At 45.6% G+C, this 15,510-nt stretch overlaps 1 protein-coding gene across 1 annotated transcript in view; it reads right to left on the reverse strand.

Annotated features, from left to right (window-relative positions):
* Nucleotides 1-3,482: 3,482 nt before the first annotated feature.
* LOC120936065 (cytochrome P450 2G1-like) overlaps nucleotides 3,483-15,510 on the reverse strand; it is a 36,552-nt gene continuing 24,524 nt past the window's right edge. Inside the window, exons 8-10 of the mRNA XM_040348166.1 lie at nucleotides 4,765-4,825; nucleotides 4,179-4,259; nucleotides 3,483-4,100 (exon numbers count right to left, since the gene is read on the reverse strand). Coding sequence (XP_040204100.1) covers nucleotides 3,868-4,100; nucleotides 4,179-4,259; nucleotides 4,765-4,825 — 375 coding nt within the window. The 3' untranslated portion in view covers nucleotides 3,483-3,867. The remainder of the gene's footprint in view (nucleotides 4,101-4,178; nucleotides 4,260-4,764; nucleotides 4,826-15,510) is intronic.

A 15,510-nucleotide genomic window follows, 5' to 3' on the forward strand; every position in this document is an offset into this window, starting at 1 on the left:
GGCAGGTGACGTGGCCAGGTGACCTGGCCAGTGGACAATCCACAACTTGTGGCAGGTGACATGGCCAGGTGATGTGGCAGGTGACATGACTAGGTGACATGGCAAGTAGACAATCCACAACTTGTGGCAGGTGACGTGTCAGGTGACGTGGCCAGTGGACAATCCACAACTTCTGGCAGGTGATGTGGCAAGTGGACAATCCACAACTTCTGGCAGGTGACGTGGCCAGGTGACGTGGCCAATGGACAATCCACAACTTGTGGCAGGTGACGTGGCCAGGTGACATGGCCAGTTGACGTGGCATATGGTCAATCAACAACTTGTGGCAGGTGACGTGGCCAGGTGACATGGCAAGTGGACAATCCACAACTTGTGGCAGGTGACGTGGCCAGGTGACATGGCAAGTGGACACTCCACAACTTGTGGCAGGTGACGTGGCCAGGTGAAGTGGCCAGGTGACATGGCAAGTGGACAATCCACAACTTGTGGCAGGTGACGTGGCCAGGTGATGTGACAAGTGGACAATCCAAAACTTGTGGCTGGTGATGTGGCCAGGTGACGTGATCAGGTGACATTGCCAGGTGACATGGCAAGTGGACAATCCACAACTTGTGGCAGGTGACGTGGCAAGTGGACAATCCACAACTTCTGTTAGATGAAGTGGTCAGGTAACGTGGCCAGTGGACAATCCACAACTTGTGGCAGGTGACGTGGCCAGGTGACATGATCAGTTGACGTGGCAAGTGGACAATCCACAACTTGTGGCAGGTGACGTGGCCAGGTGACATGGCAAGTGGACAATCCACAACTTGTGGCAGGTGACGTGGCCAGGTGATATGGCCAGTGGACAATCCACAACTTGTGGCAGGTGAAGTGGCCAGGTGACATGGCCAGGTGACGTGGCAGGTGACATGACTAGGTGACATGGCAAGTAGACAATCCACAACTTGTGGCAGGTGACGTGGCCAGGTGATGTGTCAGGTGATGTGGCCAGTGGACAATCCACAACTTGTGGCAGGTGACGTGGCAAGTGGGCAATTCACAACTTTTGGCAGGTGACGTGGCAAGTGGACAATCCACAGCTTGAGGCAGGTGATGTGGCAAGTGACACGCTAAGTACAAGTACACTGCTGCTCTCTCAGCTGCTACTCACTCTCACAAAATGGCTGAAATGGTTAAATAATACAGTTTTTTTGATGTTTCTAAACTAAACGCTTAAACGCCGTAAAACGCTGCTAAAATCGTGGCAAAACGGACGTTTCTAAACGCCGGTTTTAGCCTTTAAAAACATATGTTCAGCAGAGTTTGCACCGGCGTCCCGTGTGCATGGGGCCTTACAATGCTTTCACACTACCACACTGCAGTTTGGCCACAGCTCAGATGCAGTGCAGTATACCCGTGAGTGAGTGAGTGAGTGAGTGAGCGAGAAACTTATATAGCGCAACACATGCGAATTGAATCGCCTCTGGGCGCTTAGTATCCGTTCCCTACTGTCCTTTTGCCTTCAGAAAAGATGGGTTTTGATTTTTTTTCTGAAGGCCAGGTGATTCACCTCCAACCGGATGTTGGTTGGTAGAGCGTTCCACAGTCTAGGTCCTTGGATTCCAAATCTTCGTTCTCCTTTGGACTTGTATCTGGCTTTGGGTATCTGGAGTAGATTTTGGTCGGTGGATCGGAGAACGCGATTGGGGTTGTGACATTTTTATTTTTCGCATACATATTGGGGGGCATTTCCTTGAACACACTTATGCGTCAGACAAAGTGCCTTAAAAGTGATTCTGTCTTTTACTGGCAACCAATGAAGGGATCTCAGTGAAGGTGAGATTGATTCCCATGGTTTTTTCCCAGTCACTAGTCAAGTGGCCGTATTTTGAACGACTTGCAGACGAGTGATTTGGTATTTTGGGAGTCCGAGGTAAAGGGCATTTGCATAGTCGAGTCTGGAGTTGATAATTGTTCCCACCACGTCTTCTTTCGGGATAAAGGGAACGAGTCTACGTAGTAGGCGCAGCAGATGGTGGGATCTGCTGACTACTGACCCTATTTGTGCATCCATTGTCATGTGGGTGTCAAAAGTGACTCCGAGACTTTTGACTTTGGTGCTAGGGGTGATGATTTGTCCCAGAATGGGCGGCGGTGTCCATGTTGGTGCGGGAAATCTCTCTGTGGTTCTTGTGTGAGTTTTACCATGCTTTCCCATAGACTTCCATTAGATTGGGCATTCTGAAAGTGCACTAAATGTGCAGCATGCAGGACTTCTTGTATGCTTTTGGAAAACACATAAAAAATGCATAATCTAATAGAAGTCTATGGAAAAGCACAGGTAACCTGCAAGAAAACAATGGATACTCTGCTCTGTGCCTGCAATATAAAAGCCCTCTAAAGCTAAAGGCCCGGATTCAGATACGCCGTCGTAACTCTGAGTGTGCGGGGTCGTATCTATGCGCCTGATTCTGATGCCGCGTACACACCATCACTTTATGTGATGAAAAAAAACTACGTTTTTAAAAACGTCACTTTAAATGACCGTGTATGGGGGAAAACATCGTTTTATGTCTTGTGAAAAACGACAAAAAAAAATTGAAGCATGCTTCAATTTTATGTGTCGTTTTTCAAAACGTCGTTTTTTACTTCACAGAAATTGACCGTGTGTAGCAAAAAACGACGTTTAAAACAAAGTTTTTACACCTGCGTATGCCCAGAAGCTAGTTATGAAGCGAGCTTCAATGGAAAAAAGTGGTGAACGTAACCTCGCTTTGCTAGAGCATTGTGAGAAAACGATGGTGTGTAGGCAACTTCGTCTTTGAAAATTTAAGTTTCAAAAACGTCTTTTTTTACTTCACAGAAAATTTCGTTTTTTTTCATCACATAAAGTGATGGTGTGTATGTGGCATGAGAATCAGTTACGCATAGATTTCCCTAAGATCCGACCAGCATAAGTCTCTTACGCCGTCGTATATTAGTTGCATATTTACGCTGGACGCTAGGTGGCGCTTCCGTATATTTACGCGTAGAATATGTAAATTAGGTAGATATGCCGATTCAAAAACGTACGTCCGCCCGGCGCATTTTTTTACGTCGTCTACATAAGGATTTTTCCGGCTTAAAGTTACCACTCATAAAGCAGGGATAAGTCATGTTAGGTATGGACGTCAGAAACGTACGAACAGCGTCGTATTTTAGGTCGTTTGCATAAGTCATTCGCGAACAGGGCTGTATGCAAGTTCACGTCGAAAGCATTGGCAGTTTGCGGCGTAATTTGGAGCATGCGCACTTGGAAACGTTCACGGACGGCGCATGCGCCGTTCGTAAGAAACGTCAATTACGTGGGGTCACAAGTAATTTAAATAAAACACGCCCACATCATCTATATTTGAATTAGGCGGGCTTACGCCCGCCCATATACACATCCGCCGTAACTTAGGGCGCAAGTTCTTTCTGAATACGGAACTTGCGCCCTAAGTTACGGCGGTGTAGTGTATCTGAGATACGCTACGCCCGCCGAAATATATGCAAATGTATCTGAATCCGGGCCAAAGTGTTTGAACACCTCTGTGGATGGAAACGGTATATGGTGAGTTCAAGCTATCTGATGAGGATTGTCCTCAGTGATTATATCTTATACAGGCCAGGCATAGAGGTCTCACAAGGGATAAATCGCTTCACAACAATCGGAGTCAGAATACCTGTAGTGTCAGGCTTAGACAAGCTAAGAAATAAGTTCATAGAATTATTAGCATTAAGACTTCTAGAGAAAGAACTGTATGCTGAGGGAATGAGAGTCTCAGTCTTCCATATAAAGCATTTCAGAGGTCTACAGAATCAAGTGACCGCTAGAAATGCTGGAAAAGATAATGTTCCTTGTTATTACTGAAGTGTGTCCTTGAGTCTTGGACTTGTGTGTCTATTCATTTTCTCCATTCTAGGATTGGCTCTAAAATTGTAGGAGAGACCCTTTTTTCGGTTAGCTCGTCGAAGCACCTCCAGGTTGAACGTGTCGGTTGGATTTGCAGGGTGGAAGGAGAATTTTTGGAGCAGAGCAGTGAGGAACAGAAAGATCTCCATCCGAGCGAGACCTTCCCCAGGGCAGATCCTCTTTCCTGGAACAATAGATAGAAATAGGAGTACATTACATGGCAGATGAAAATACTATGATTGGTTTTCTTTCTGCTTCTTACCTGCAGAGAAAGGAATCATAGCTTCATGTGGACAGAACTTCCCATTCTCATCCAGGAAATTTTCTGGATTAAAGTCATAGGCCGGGTACACACGGACAAACATGTATGGTGAAAGCGGTCCGTCGGACCGTTTCCACCATACATGTCTGCCAGAGGGCTTCTGTACGATGGTTGTACACACCATCGTACAGAAGTCCGCGCGTAAACAATACGCGGGGCGTGTCCGCGGTGTCGCCGCGTCGATGACGCGGTGTCGCCGCGACAATGACGCGGCGACGTGGGCGGCCCGCCTTTAAAATGCTTCCACGCATGCGTCGAAGTCATTCGACGCATGCGAGGGACGGCGGGCGCCTGGACATGTACGGTAGGTCTGTACTGACGACCGTACATGTCCGAGCGGGCTGAATTCCAGCGGACTGTTTTAAAACAAGTCCAGGAATATTTGTCTGCTGGGAAAAGGCCCGGCGGGCAAATGTTTGCTGGAATTCGGCCCGCTCGCGCCCACACACGACCAAACATGTCTGCTGAAACTGGCCTGCGGGCCAGTTTCAGCAGACATGTTTGCTCGTGAGTATGGGGCCATAGGGTGACTTCCAGCACTCTGGGTCTGATAGAGCAGAACCAAGGAGAGGAATTACAGTTGTCCCCTGTGAGACAATGACAGGGATGAAATGAATGGCACCAGCACATTTTACTAACAACACATTCAGCAGATCATTTTCACATATTAAAGGGGTCGTAAAGGTTCTTGCAAGTCAAAAATGCGTGTAAAAAAATCATATGTGCCAAAAGCCCCATACACACGGTAGAACTTATTGACAACAAACTTCAAAATGAGTACGTTTTCAAAAAAATCCTACCGTGTGTACGCTCCATCGGACAAACTTTTTCGGTTTTCATCGGACAAAAGTTCGCTCTGCAAACGGACAAACTTTTCGGCAACAAAATATGCAACAAAAAAGTACAAATATGCATGCTCAGAACCAATGTTAAAATCAACCAACAATAGCATAAGTTGACCAAAGGGTGGCGGTAAAGAGCAGAAAAGAGCAGAAAAACCACGTGATGTTGGAAAAGTTTTGGTAAAGTTTGCAGAAAAGTCCTGCCTGTGTATGCTATGGGTGTGCCCGGCCAACTCCCTTTGGACAAAAATCCACAGAAAAGTTTATTTGAAGTCCGACCATGTGTATGAGGCTTTAGAGAGATTTTTATCACTTATATACAATAAACGTAAAGGAGATGTAAAGACAGAAGTTATTTTTTTTATCTTATTGCATTAAGATAAAAAGCCTGCTGTGTGTAGCAGCCCCCAGCACCCCCTAATACCTGATTAAGCACAATTGTACTGTGTGAAACGCGTCTACAAGACTGTGTGTTGCTGTCTCCTGGTGTCATTCTGGTGACCAATAAACGTCATTTGGAATCCACCGATGTGCAGTCATTTCTTTTTTACTCCCTATACTTACCTGAGCCCCCTCTCTGTCCAGCGATGTCCATGAATCCCTCGGCCGTCCGGGACTTTCCCTCCTGATTGGCTGAGACACAGCAGCGGCGCCATTGGCTCCAGCAGCTGTTAGCTAATCAGGGGAGAGAGGGGGCGGGGCCAAATGGACACATGGAGCTGTAGCTCGGCTCTGGTGCCCCCATAGCAAACTGCTTGTTGTGGGGGCACTCATCAGAAGGGGCCAGGAGCAGCAAAGAGGAGAGGAGGATCAACCAACTGCACAGGGTAGGAGGAGATAAGTATAACAGATGTTTGATATTTATTAAATTTTTTTCTAAAATTAGACTTTACATTCAATTTAAAGAGCATTTACAATTTTTTGAAATTAAATAAAAACATGAAATTATTCAATAGTAAATAAAGCAACATTAGTGAGTACTTTCTAATACACTATGTTTTGCCTTTGCTATCTCCTCTCAGCTGTTATACAGTACATTTAGATAGACAGGTAAATATATACTTTGATTTCTTTAGGGAAAAAAAAAGGTCAAATTGTTGAAAAGTTAATTGTTTACTAGAACATTTTGTATACATATCAAGTACAGAGATACAAAATGTTACAAAAATGCTGACCGAGAGGATTAATGTTTCTCTAGTCCTGTCCTTCTTTACATACAGTCACCTAAAATTCCACAAACCCCCAGTAGATCATTTACCTTGTTAAAATGAATACAAACCCAAACAATGAATGCATCTTATTTGCTTCCTTTTGTCCTGTTAAGAGCCAGTTCACACTGGGGCGACCTGGGATCCGACTTCAAGTCGCCCCAAGTCACGTGGTCGAGAAAATTAATGGATGTGAATGGGAGCCTCTTAATGTACACTACTGAAGTCGCTCCGACTTCAGAAAAGGTTCCTGTACTACTTCAATCCGACTTCTAGGCAACTTGTAGGCAATTTGTACCCATTGGGCCAGATTCAAGAAGCAATTGCGCCCGTGTAACCATAGGTTACACGGCGCAATTGCTTACTTGCTCCGGCGTAGCGAATGCTCCTGATTCAGGAACATCGCTACGCCGACTGCAGCTTAAAATCTGCGCGGCATAAGGCTCTTATGCCACGCAGATTTTAGGCTGCATTCTAGCGAAAACCGCTAGGGGGCGCTCCCATTGTGATCTGTGTATAGTATGCAAATTGCATACTAACACCGATTCACAAACTTGCGCGGGCCCTGCGTACGCAAATTACGTAATTTGCGTACGTCGGGTTTCGCGTAACGTTACACATCCTAATAGCAGGCGCAGCCAATGCTATAGGATGGCCACGTTCCCGCGTCGCGACGTTCAAATTTTACGTCGTTTGCGTAAGTGGATCATGAATGGCGCTGGACGCCATTCACGTTCACTTTGAAGCAAATGACGTCCTTACGATGTCATTTGCCGCAATGCACGTCGGGAAAGTTTCCCGACGGAGCATGCGCTCTACGCTCGGCGCGGGAGCGTGCCTAATGTAAATGATTCCCGCCGCCGGCGGGCTCATTTACATTAGGCGCCCTAACGCCGGGCAAGTTAACACAGCGCCCCCGCAATTTACGGAGCTTCTGCTCCGTGAATCGCGGGCAGCGCAGAAAATTTGCGCGGGCACAGGGCAAAAACGCTGCCCTGTGACTGCGTAAGAAAGGTGCAGATTCTTACTGAATCTGGGCCCTTGATTTCTTTTTTTTTTTTTTTTTTTTCCACCTCAGCTTTTACCAAATTCTAGAGACCAGCTCATGATTCGATGCTTCTTACGTCTCTTATTTGCGGTTTGCATCATGCGTGGTATTTTTATATAGCCAAAGTAGGGCAAAAGTAGCCGTAACTTCCAATTAGCTTCAAAAGAGATTTGATTTCCCCCCCCCCCCCCTTGTACAATATTTTCGCATACAATAAGTAGGGTTGTCCAGATACCGATACCAGTATTTGCGCGAGTACTCGTACTCGCGCAAATACCCCCGATACCTAAATAGAATACCCCCCCCCCTTTCCCCCCCCGCCGCTGCCGCCGCATCGAGGGACATGGCTAGAGGGACATTGCTGCATATGTGAGGGACATGGCTAGAGGGACATTGCTGCATATGTGAGGGACATGGCTGCATATGTGAGGGACATGGCTAGAGGGACATGGCTGCATATGTGAGGGACATGGCTAGAGGGACATTGCTGCATATGTGAGGGACATGGCTAGAGGGACATTGCTGCATATGTGAGGGACATGGCTAGAGGGACATGGCTGCATATGTGAGGGACATGGCTAGAGGGACATGGCTGCATATGTGAGAGACATGGCTAGAGGGACATGGCTGCATATGTGGGGGACATGGCTGCATATGGGGGGGACATGGCTGCATTTGGGGACACATTTAAAAAAAGTATCGGTATTCGGTATCGGCGACTACTTGAAAAAAAGTATCGGTACTTGTACTCGGTCCTAAAAAAGTGGTATCGGGACAACCCTAACAATAAGTATAAGTGTTGGCATCCGGCAAGGGGCTAGGATCTTATCCATGCTCTTTTATTATTTTACATCCCCTCTAGGGTATCGACACTTCACTACCATATAAAGCAAAACCCCCCCCCCTCCTCCCCCCCCCCTCGTGGCGCCCAGGGATCTTATCTTTTTCCATCGCTAAAATATCTATGAAATTTTACCCAAAAAAAATGCGTATGATTTGAAAATAACAGTCACCACGATCGGGCTTTGTTTCGGGGCCCATTATACCCCATATTCTCAGAATCCAAAGAATTAGCGCACTCTTAAACTCTCTGCATAGCTCCCTGTTTTTTTGTACTCCTTCCATTTTTCCCATTTTTTCTTAAAGTCGTTGTTTGTCTCTGATAGACTTTCCTTAAGCTCTTCTAGCCTATAAGTTTCCTCCACTGCATCTATCCAATTCCACAGGAGTGGACTTTCCTTTTCCTGCCACCTTTTTGGTATGATTCTCTTCGCAGCATTTAACAGGTGTGGTAATAAGGACTGCTTATATTTTTTTATGCCCTCTTGACTCCCATGAAAGAGCACTACCCAGGGGTCTTTCTTTATTTCTTTACCCGTAATCTCTTTTATTTGACTTATTATTGTGTCCCAATAGATTTGGATTTTCGGGCATGTCCACCAAATATGTGCCATCGTTCCTCTCTCCGGGCATCCCCGCCAACACTCGGCGGACTGGTCAGATCTAACATTGTTAGCTTTATCAGGGGTAATGTACCAACCCGAAATGCACTTATAATTTGCCTCGGCGGTTTGTGTATCTATTGCGGAGGAGTGTGTTAATTGCATGATTCTCTGAAAAGTGTTTGTCCCTCTCGTGATTTCTAGCTCCCTTTCCCATTTATGTACAAACGGTGCTTCATCCCGTGCACCTATCTTAACCAGTATCCCATATAATTTAGTGATTGTGCCCTTGGAATTTTCTGATTTTCTCGAGTGGTGTCAACTCCGCCCCCGTCCGTAAAGGACGGGGGAGATGCCGCACAAAATGATGCAGCTGGGAGTAGTGCCACCTATCGAGATTCCAATATTCTGTTCTAGCTTTCAATTCTTCGTATGTCATTATCTCTCCATCTTTTGTGATATCCCCTAAGTGTACCGTGTTATTCCTGATCCAGTTACCACCTATTTTTTTTTCCCCAGGTGCAAAGTAAGCATTATCTTTTAAAATCATTAGTGGAGAATTAAATTCCCTGTTCAGTAATGTCTGAGTTCTATCCCACATTCGTAAAGTGTCCCGTGTTATGTCAAATGATTTGTGGCCCAGTGCTCTGTATTGTGCAGGAATCCAAATAATATTACTCAATTGTGACCTAGCTTGTGCCTTTTCAATTTGCACCCATCTTTTACCTTTCCTGTCCCGCGCCCATTCCACCGCACGAGATAGAACCGCCGCTTTGTAATAGCTTTTAATGTCAGGTACTGCCAGACCGCCCAGTAACTTCCCCTGTTTTAGGATGGAGAGTGATATTCTATGCTTTTTGTTTTTCCAAACATAATTCATTAAAAGGGTATTAAGAATTCTTAGAAATTGCTGAGGCAGGGCAATAGGGATTAGTAAGAATTTATATAATATTTTAGGGACCACCACCATCTTCAACATATTAATGCGCCCAATTCACGATATAGTTTTTTTTACCGTTCTTTTTAATTCATTTTTGATCTCGTTTAGTAAAGGGACATAATTTATTTTATACATCTTCTGTACCGTGTTAGCCAATTTGATACCGAGATATTTTATTTCTTTACTCCATGGGAAGGCACAGATTTCTTTCACACGGCCTTCCTCACTTTTATTTAGGTTTATGTTTAATATTTCAGATTTAGTTACGTTGATTTTGAAGTTTGAAATATTACCATATTGTTGCAGGATTTTAGAAAGCTCGGGGATGGATTTACTCGGGTTAGTTAAATAAAATAAAATATCGTCGGCGAAGGCCGACAATTTATGTTCCTCCTCTTCGACTCTGACCCCGCTGATATCTGGGTCATTTCGAATCATGGACAGTAGAGGCTCAAGGGATAGGATGAATAGCAGGGGAGACAAAGGACACCCTTGTCTTGTCCCATTTTTCATCTCAAAAGACTCCGATAGCGTACCGTTAATTTTGATTCTTGCAGTGGGATGGTAGTAGAGTGTGTTAATCCATCGGGATAACCTGTTGCCTATACCCATGGCTGTAAGTGTCTCCATCATAAGCCCCCAGTCTACCCTGTCGAATGCTTTTTCGGCATCCACCGACAGGAATAGACCTGGGGGCGCATTCAGCCTTATGTTCTGAAGCAGGAGAATTGCTCTTATACTATTGTCTTTGCCCTCTCTATTGGGGACAAATCCAACCTGGTCGGGGTGCACCAAATGCATGACCCCTTTCAGACGCTCAGCCAGAACTTTAGCAAAGAGCTTGATGTCTGTATTTAGCAAAGATATTGGTCTGTATCCCGAGCAGAGTGAACAATCTTTTCCTTCTTTCAAAATTAATGTAACCGATGCCGCTAACGCTTCCCTGCTAGTTTCGTATTCTAATCCTAGGCCGTTGAAGTATTTACATATCCTCGGTATTAAAATCTTACTGAATCTTTTATAATACCAGACAGAAAACCCGTCAGGGCCAGGGCTTTTTCCCACTGTCGTATTTTTCAAAGCATTTTTAATTTCTTCCTCAGTTATGGGACGGTCCATATTAACTCTATCAAACTCCTCTAATCTGGGAAGTCCCGCTTTTACAAGGAAATCGCGTATTTTAGCCTCCTTTTCCCCTGTTTGCCACCCTACCTGCTTTATTGTGTATAATTCCTCATAATAATTTTTAAAGGTATCTGCGATTTCTCTAGTCGTATAGACCAGATTCCCATCTTTCCTTTTGATTTTTCCGATATAATTTCTGGTTTTCTTTTTTTGGGCCATTTTGGCCAAATGCTTACTGGGTTTATTACCCCATAGATACCTCTCTCTAGCTATGCAGTTAAGTTTTTTCTCCTCGCTTCTAGATCCATGATCTCCTTGAGCGCATCTCTTTTTAGGATTAAGTTGTGATAAGTCTCTTTTAGTCCCTGTTCTTTATGTTTACGTTCTAAAATTGCTATATCTTTGGTCAGGGTCTCAGCCTTCCTTTTCCTCTCTTTTTTTCCCCTGGCATTCTCAGCAATTAACATCCCTCTAATGTACGCTTTATGTGTCTCCCAAAGAGTTGCGCTTGATATCCCCTCTGTGTCATTTATAGTGAAAAATTGTTTGAGATCCGCTTCCACCCTACTAGCCACCTCTTCGTCTCGAATCAGATTATCGTTTAATAGCCACCTCGGCCGTTCACTCTTTTGTAAGGATGATTTAATCTTCATAGTAATTGGAGCATGATCTGAAATAGTCATAATTCCAATGTCCGTCTCAGTAATCAAGTCCAATAGCCTATGATCTACCAGTATGTGATATATTCTGGTATACGTTCCGTGTGGAGGAGAGAAAAACGTGTAATCATGTGTGTTTGGGTGGAGTACCCTCCTGGCGTCCACTAGATGACTATCGTGGATCTTGTGTTTTATTTTTTGTAGTTGCACGTTCGTTGTCTCCTTCACCCGGGATGTACTGTCTTCTCTCGGATTCATGACGAAATTAAGGTCCCCCATCAGAATTATATACCCCTCGGCAACATTTTTCAATTTGCCCAGGATTCTGCTTAAATATTGGGTTGGATGTACGTTCGGGGCGTAAATATTTGCAAGGGTATAGACAGTGTTTCCCAGTTTTCCTTTTAAAAATAAAAATCTGCCTTCCGGATCTGTCAGCCTTGCCTCCAGAATGAACCCGATCCCTCTCGCGAAACCTATAGCTACACCCCTAGCGCGTTTAGAAATGGTGTCCCCGTAAAACCAGGTAGGATACATGGGTGAGTACAACTTTACATTAGAATCTAGAGTCAAATGGGATTCCTGTATAAAGACTACATCAGCTCTGTATTGTTCAATCTCTTCCAAAACCTTCAGTCTTTTGGTTATTGAGTTCAAGCCCTTTACGTTATAAGATAAATATTTTACTTCTGCCATTTCAAATCCCTACGTCATTTCACTAAGTTTTCTGAAAGATCCGCTGGGAGCCACGTTCCCTATCCCAACCCCTTTTTGGAAGAGGAGAGTTCCCTCGCTCTCTCCGAACCTCCCCTCCCACTCCCTCCCTACCCCCATCCCCTTCCCCTGACGAGGCCAAAACATCGCCTCTGAACCGCTGGGATCCTCACGCCCCACTACCCGTCGGTTCTCTTGTAATGAGGTGAAGCTTCCCGACGCCCCCCTCTCATTCCCCCCAAGAGCGGGCCCTTGGGAGTTGATCTTATATGAGTGAGGTTGCGGACCCGCCCTCACAGCCCCCCCCTAAACACCACACCCCCACCCCCCCCATCCCCCCTCGTCCACTACCGATCCCACCTCTCTATACCACCCAAAAAGACTACTCTGCCCATCTAGGCAGTTCCAAGATGGGCATATCCAATTTACCACAAAAGCCTGGTAGATCCTCTGGGAATACCAATTTAGCTGATACCCCATCTTTGTGTCCAATCAAGCACGCCGGGAACCCCCATTGGTATCTGATATTAGACACGCGCATCTGTTCTAGTAAAAGTTTGAGGTGCCTTCTTCTGGCCAGAGTTTCCCATGCTAGGTCAGTGAAAATCTGTATCTCTACCCCGTCGTAACACAGGGGAGGTTTCCTTCTCAATTTTGACCAGATCTCAGCTTTGTCTTCAAAATATCTGAACCTTACTATTATGTGCCTAGGCCATTTGCCCTCACCCTCCCTGGTTCTTCCTATACGGTGAACCCGTTCTATTCTAAAGGGTTCCTCTGAGCTATTGTCCATGAGGGGGAGAAACAGATCATTAAGGATTTTCCTCAAATCTTCGCCTTTCTCCTCTTTGATAGATCGTATTCTTAAATTTTGCCTTCTATTACGATTCTCTTGGTCTTCTAGCCGGTATTGTAATAGTCTCTGATTTTGTTTCATTGTGTGGAATTGGTCCTTTAGTTGGTTTAATTCCAGTTCCTGTTGTACCACTTTTGTCTCTGCTTTCTCTACCCGCTCCAAAATATGGGTTATGTCTGATCTTAACATACCTATTTCTTCTCTTATTGCCTTTTCCAGCCTCTTTAACATCCCCTCCAATTCTACTTTTGTGGGTAGATGAGTTCAATTTATTCTTGATTCGTCAATTTGGCTGACTTCATGTTCGCCTTCAGTTGACGTGTCGGCTGCTGGAGTGATCACCCCCCCGGCTACCTTTTTAGATGTCCCAGCCTTTTCAGGGCCCTTGATTTCAATGGAAGTTGCCTCAGAAGTCGGATCACTTATCTTATCTGATTGGCCACTGGAAAGCCTCCTGTCCTGGAGGCAACTTGAAGTTGCCTGATGATTCGTACTCAAGTTGTGTCCAAGTTGCCTCCCAAAGTCGTGCTAGAAGTCATGTTGCCCCTGTGTGAATAGGCTCTAAATATACTATATAATTAAACATATTGGGCTAGATTCAGGTAGGGCCGCGCATTTGTACGGCGGCGTATCGTATTTACGCTACGCCGCCGTAAATCAGAGAGGCAAGTGCTGTATTCACAAAGCACTTGCCTCCTAAGTTACGACGGCGTATCGTAAATGGGGCCGGCGTAAGCACGCCTAATTCAAATGAGTATGAGGGGGCGTGTTTTATGTAAATGGGTGGTGACCCGACGTGATTGACGTTTTTTATGAACGGCGCATGCGCCGTCCGTGTACATATCCCAGTGTGCATTTCTCCAAAGTACGCCGCAAGGACGTATTGGTTTCGACGTGAACGTAAATTACGTCCAGCCCTATTCGCAAACGACTTACGCAGACAACGTAAAAAATTCTAAATTTCACCCGGGAACGACGTCCATACTTAACATTGCGTATGCCTCATAGAAGCAGGAGCAACGTTACGCCGGAAAAGCCTTACGCAAACGATGTAAAAAAATTCCGCCGGGCGCACGTACGTTTGTGAGTCGGCGTATCTAGGTCATTTGCATATTCTACGTCGAAAACTACGGAAGCGTCACCTAGCGGCCAGCGTAAATATGCACCCTAAGATACGACGGTGTAAGAGACTTACGCCAGTCGGATCTTAGCCTAATTCCGGCATATCTTGCTTTCTGAATACAGAAAGAAGATACGCCGGCGCAGCTTTGAATTTACACGGCGTATCTATAGATGCACCGGCGTAAATCAATGCTGAATCTAGCCCATTGTGTTATATATATCCCTTCACTAAAAAAAATGTAATAAACATTAATTAATTACTAATAAATAAATAAAAATAAGCATGTCTGTTGATCTGAAGACAAACACACTAAAAAAGTATCACTTTAAGGCCGCGTACCGACGAGCATACATGTACGATGAAACCGGTCCGCCGGACCGTTTTCACCATACATGTCTGCCCGGGGATTTCTGTATGGTGGCTGTACATCAAACAATACGCGGGGCGTGTCCACGCCGTCGCCGCGACGATGATGCAGCGACGTGGGCGGCCCTGCCAGTTCAATGCTTCCACGCATGCGTCAAAGTCATTCGACGCATGCGAGGGATGGCGGGCACTCGGACATGTACGGTAGGTCTGTACAGACGACCGAACATGTCCGAGCGGGCAGGATTTCAGCGGGCTGTTTTAAAACAAGTCCAGAAATATTTGCCCGCTGGAAAAAGGCCCGGCGGGCAAATGTATGTTGGAATCCTGTCCGCTCGGGCCTACACACGACCGAACATGTCTGCTGAAACTGGTCCGCAGACCAGTTTCAGCAGACATGTTCGGTCGTGTGTACGGCCCATAATGCTCCTACCACTGATATCAGAGAACGTGGCATGTAATGAACTGATACAGATTGTATAAAACAGCTTGCCAGGCTACTATATACTACAAACAAGTGGCCACTGCCTCCACTTATAACTGTCTATTGCAGCAAGGAGCCCTGGAAAGGCGACATATGTCAAACAAATACAAAGTAATTTCCAAGCTCAAACTTACCAACCAGCCAGTGACCAACGACATTGAGCTGTCTAACAATATGCATTAAGAATAACGGGGCTCTAACTCTAACTTCAGTGAGTCTCTACAATGAGAGCTAGGGATGAGCTCTGGCGTGTTCGCACAGTCCACGTGCAGAGCCCGCCAGGAGGTCGGCAGGGCACTCTGCCAATCACAGGCAGGGAAACATTGTCCCGATGCTCGGCTGCAGAGATCGGGAAATGTCTCCCTGCCTGTGATTAGCGCAGCGCTGTGCCGACTTCCTGGCGCGCTCTGCACGTGGACTGTGTGAACACGCCGGAGCTCATCCCTAATGAGAGCACATGCATTT

This window comes from Rana temporaria, chromosome 4, assembly GCF_905171775.1.
Source record: "Rana temporaria chromosome 4, aRanTem1.1, whole genome shotgun sequence".
In the NCBI taxonomy this organism is placed as follows: domain Eukaryota; kingdom Metazoa; phylum Chordata; class Amphibia; order Anura; family Ranidae; genus Rana; species Rana temporaria.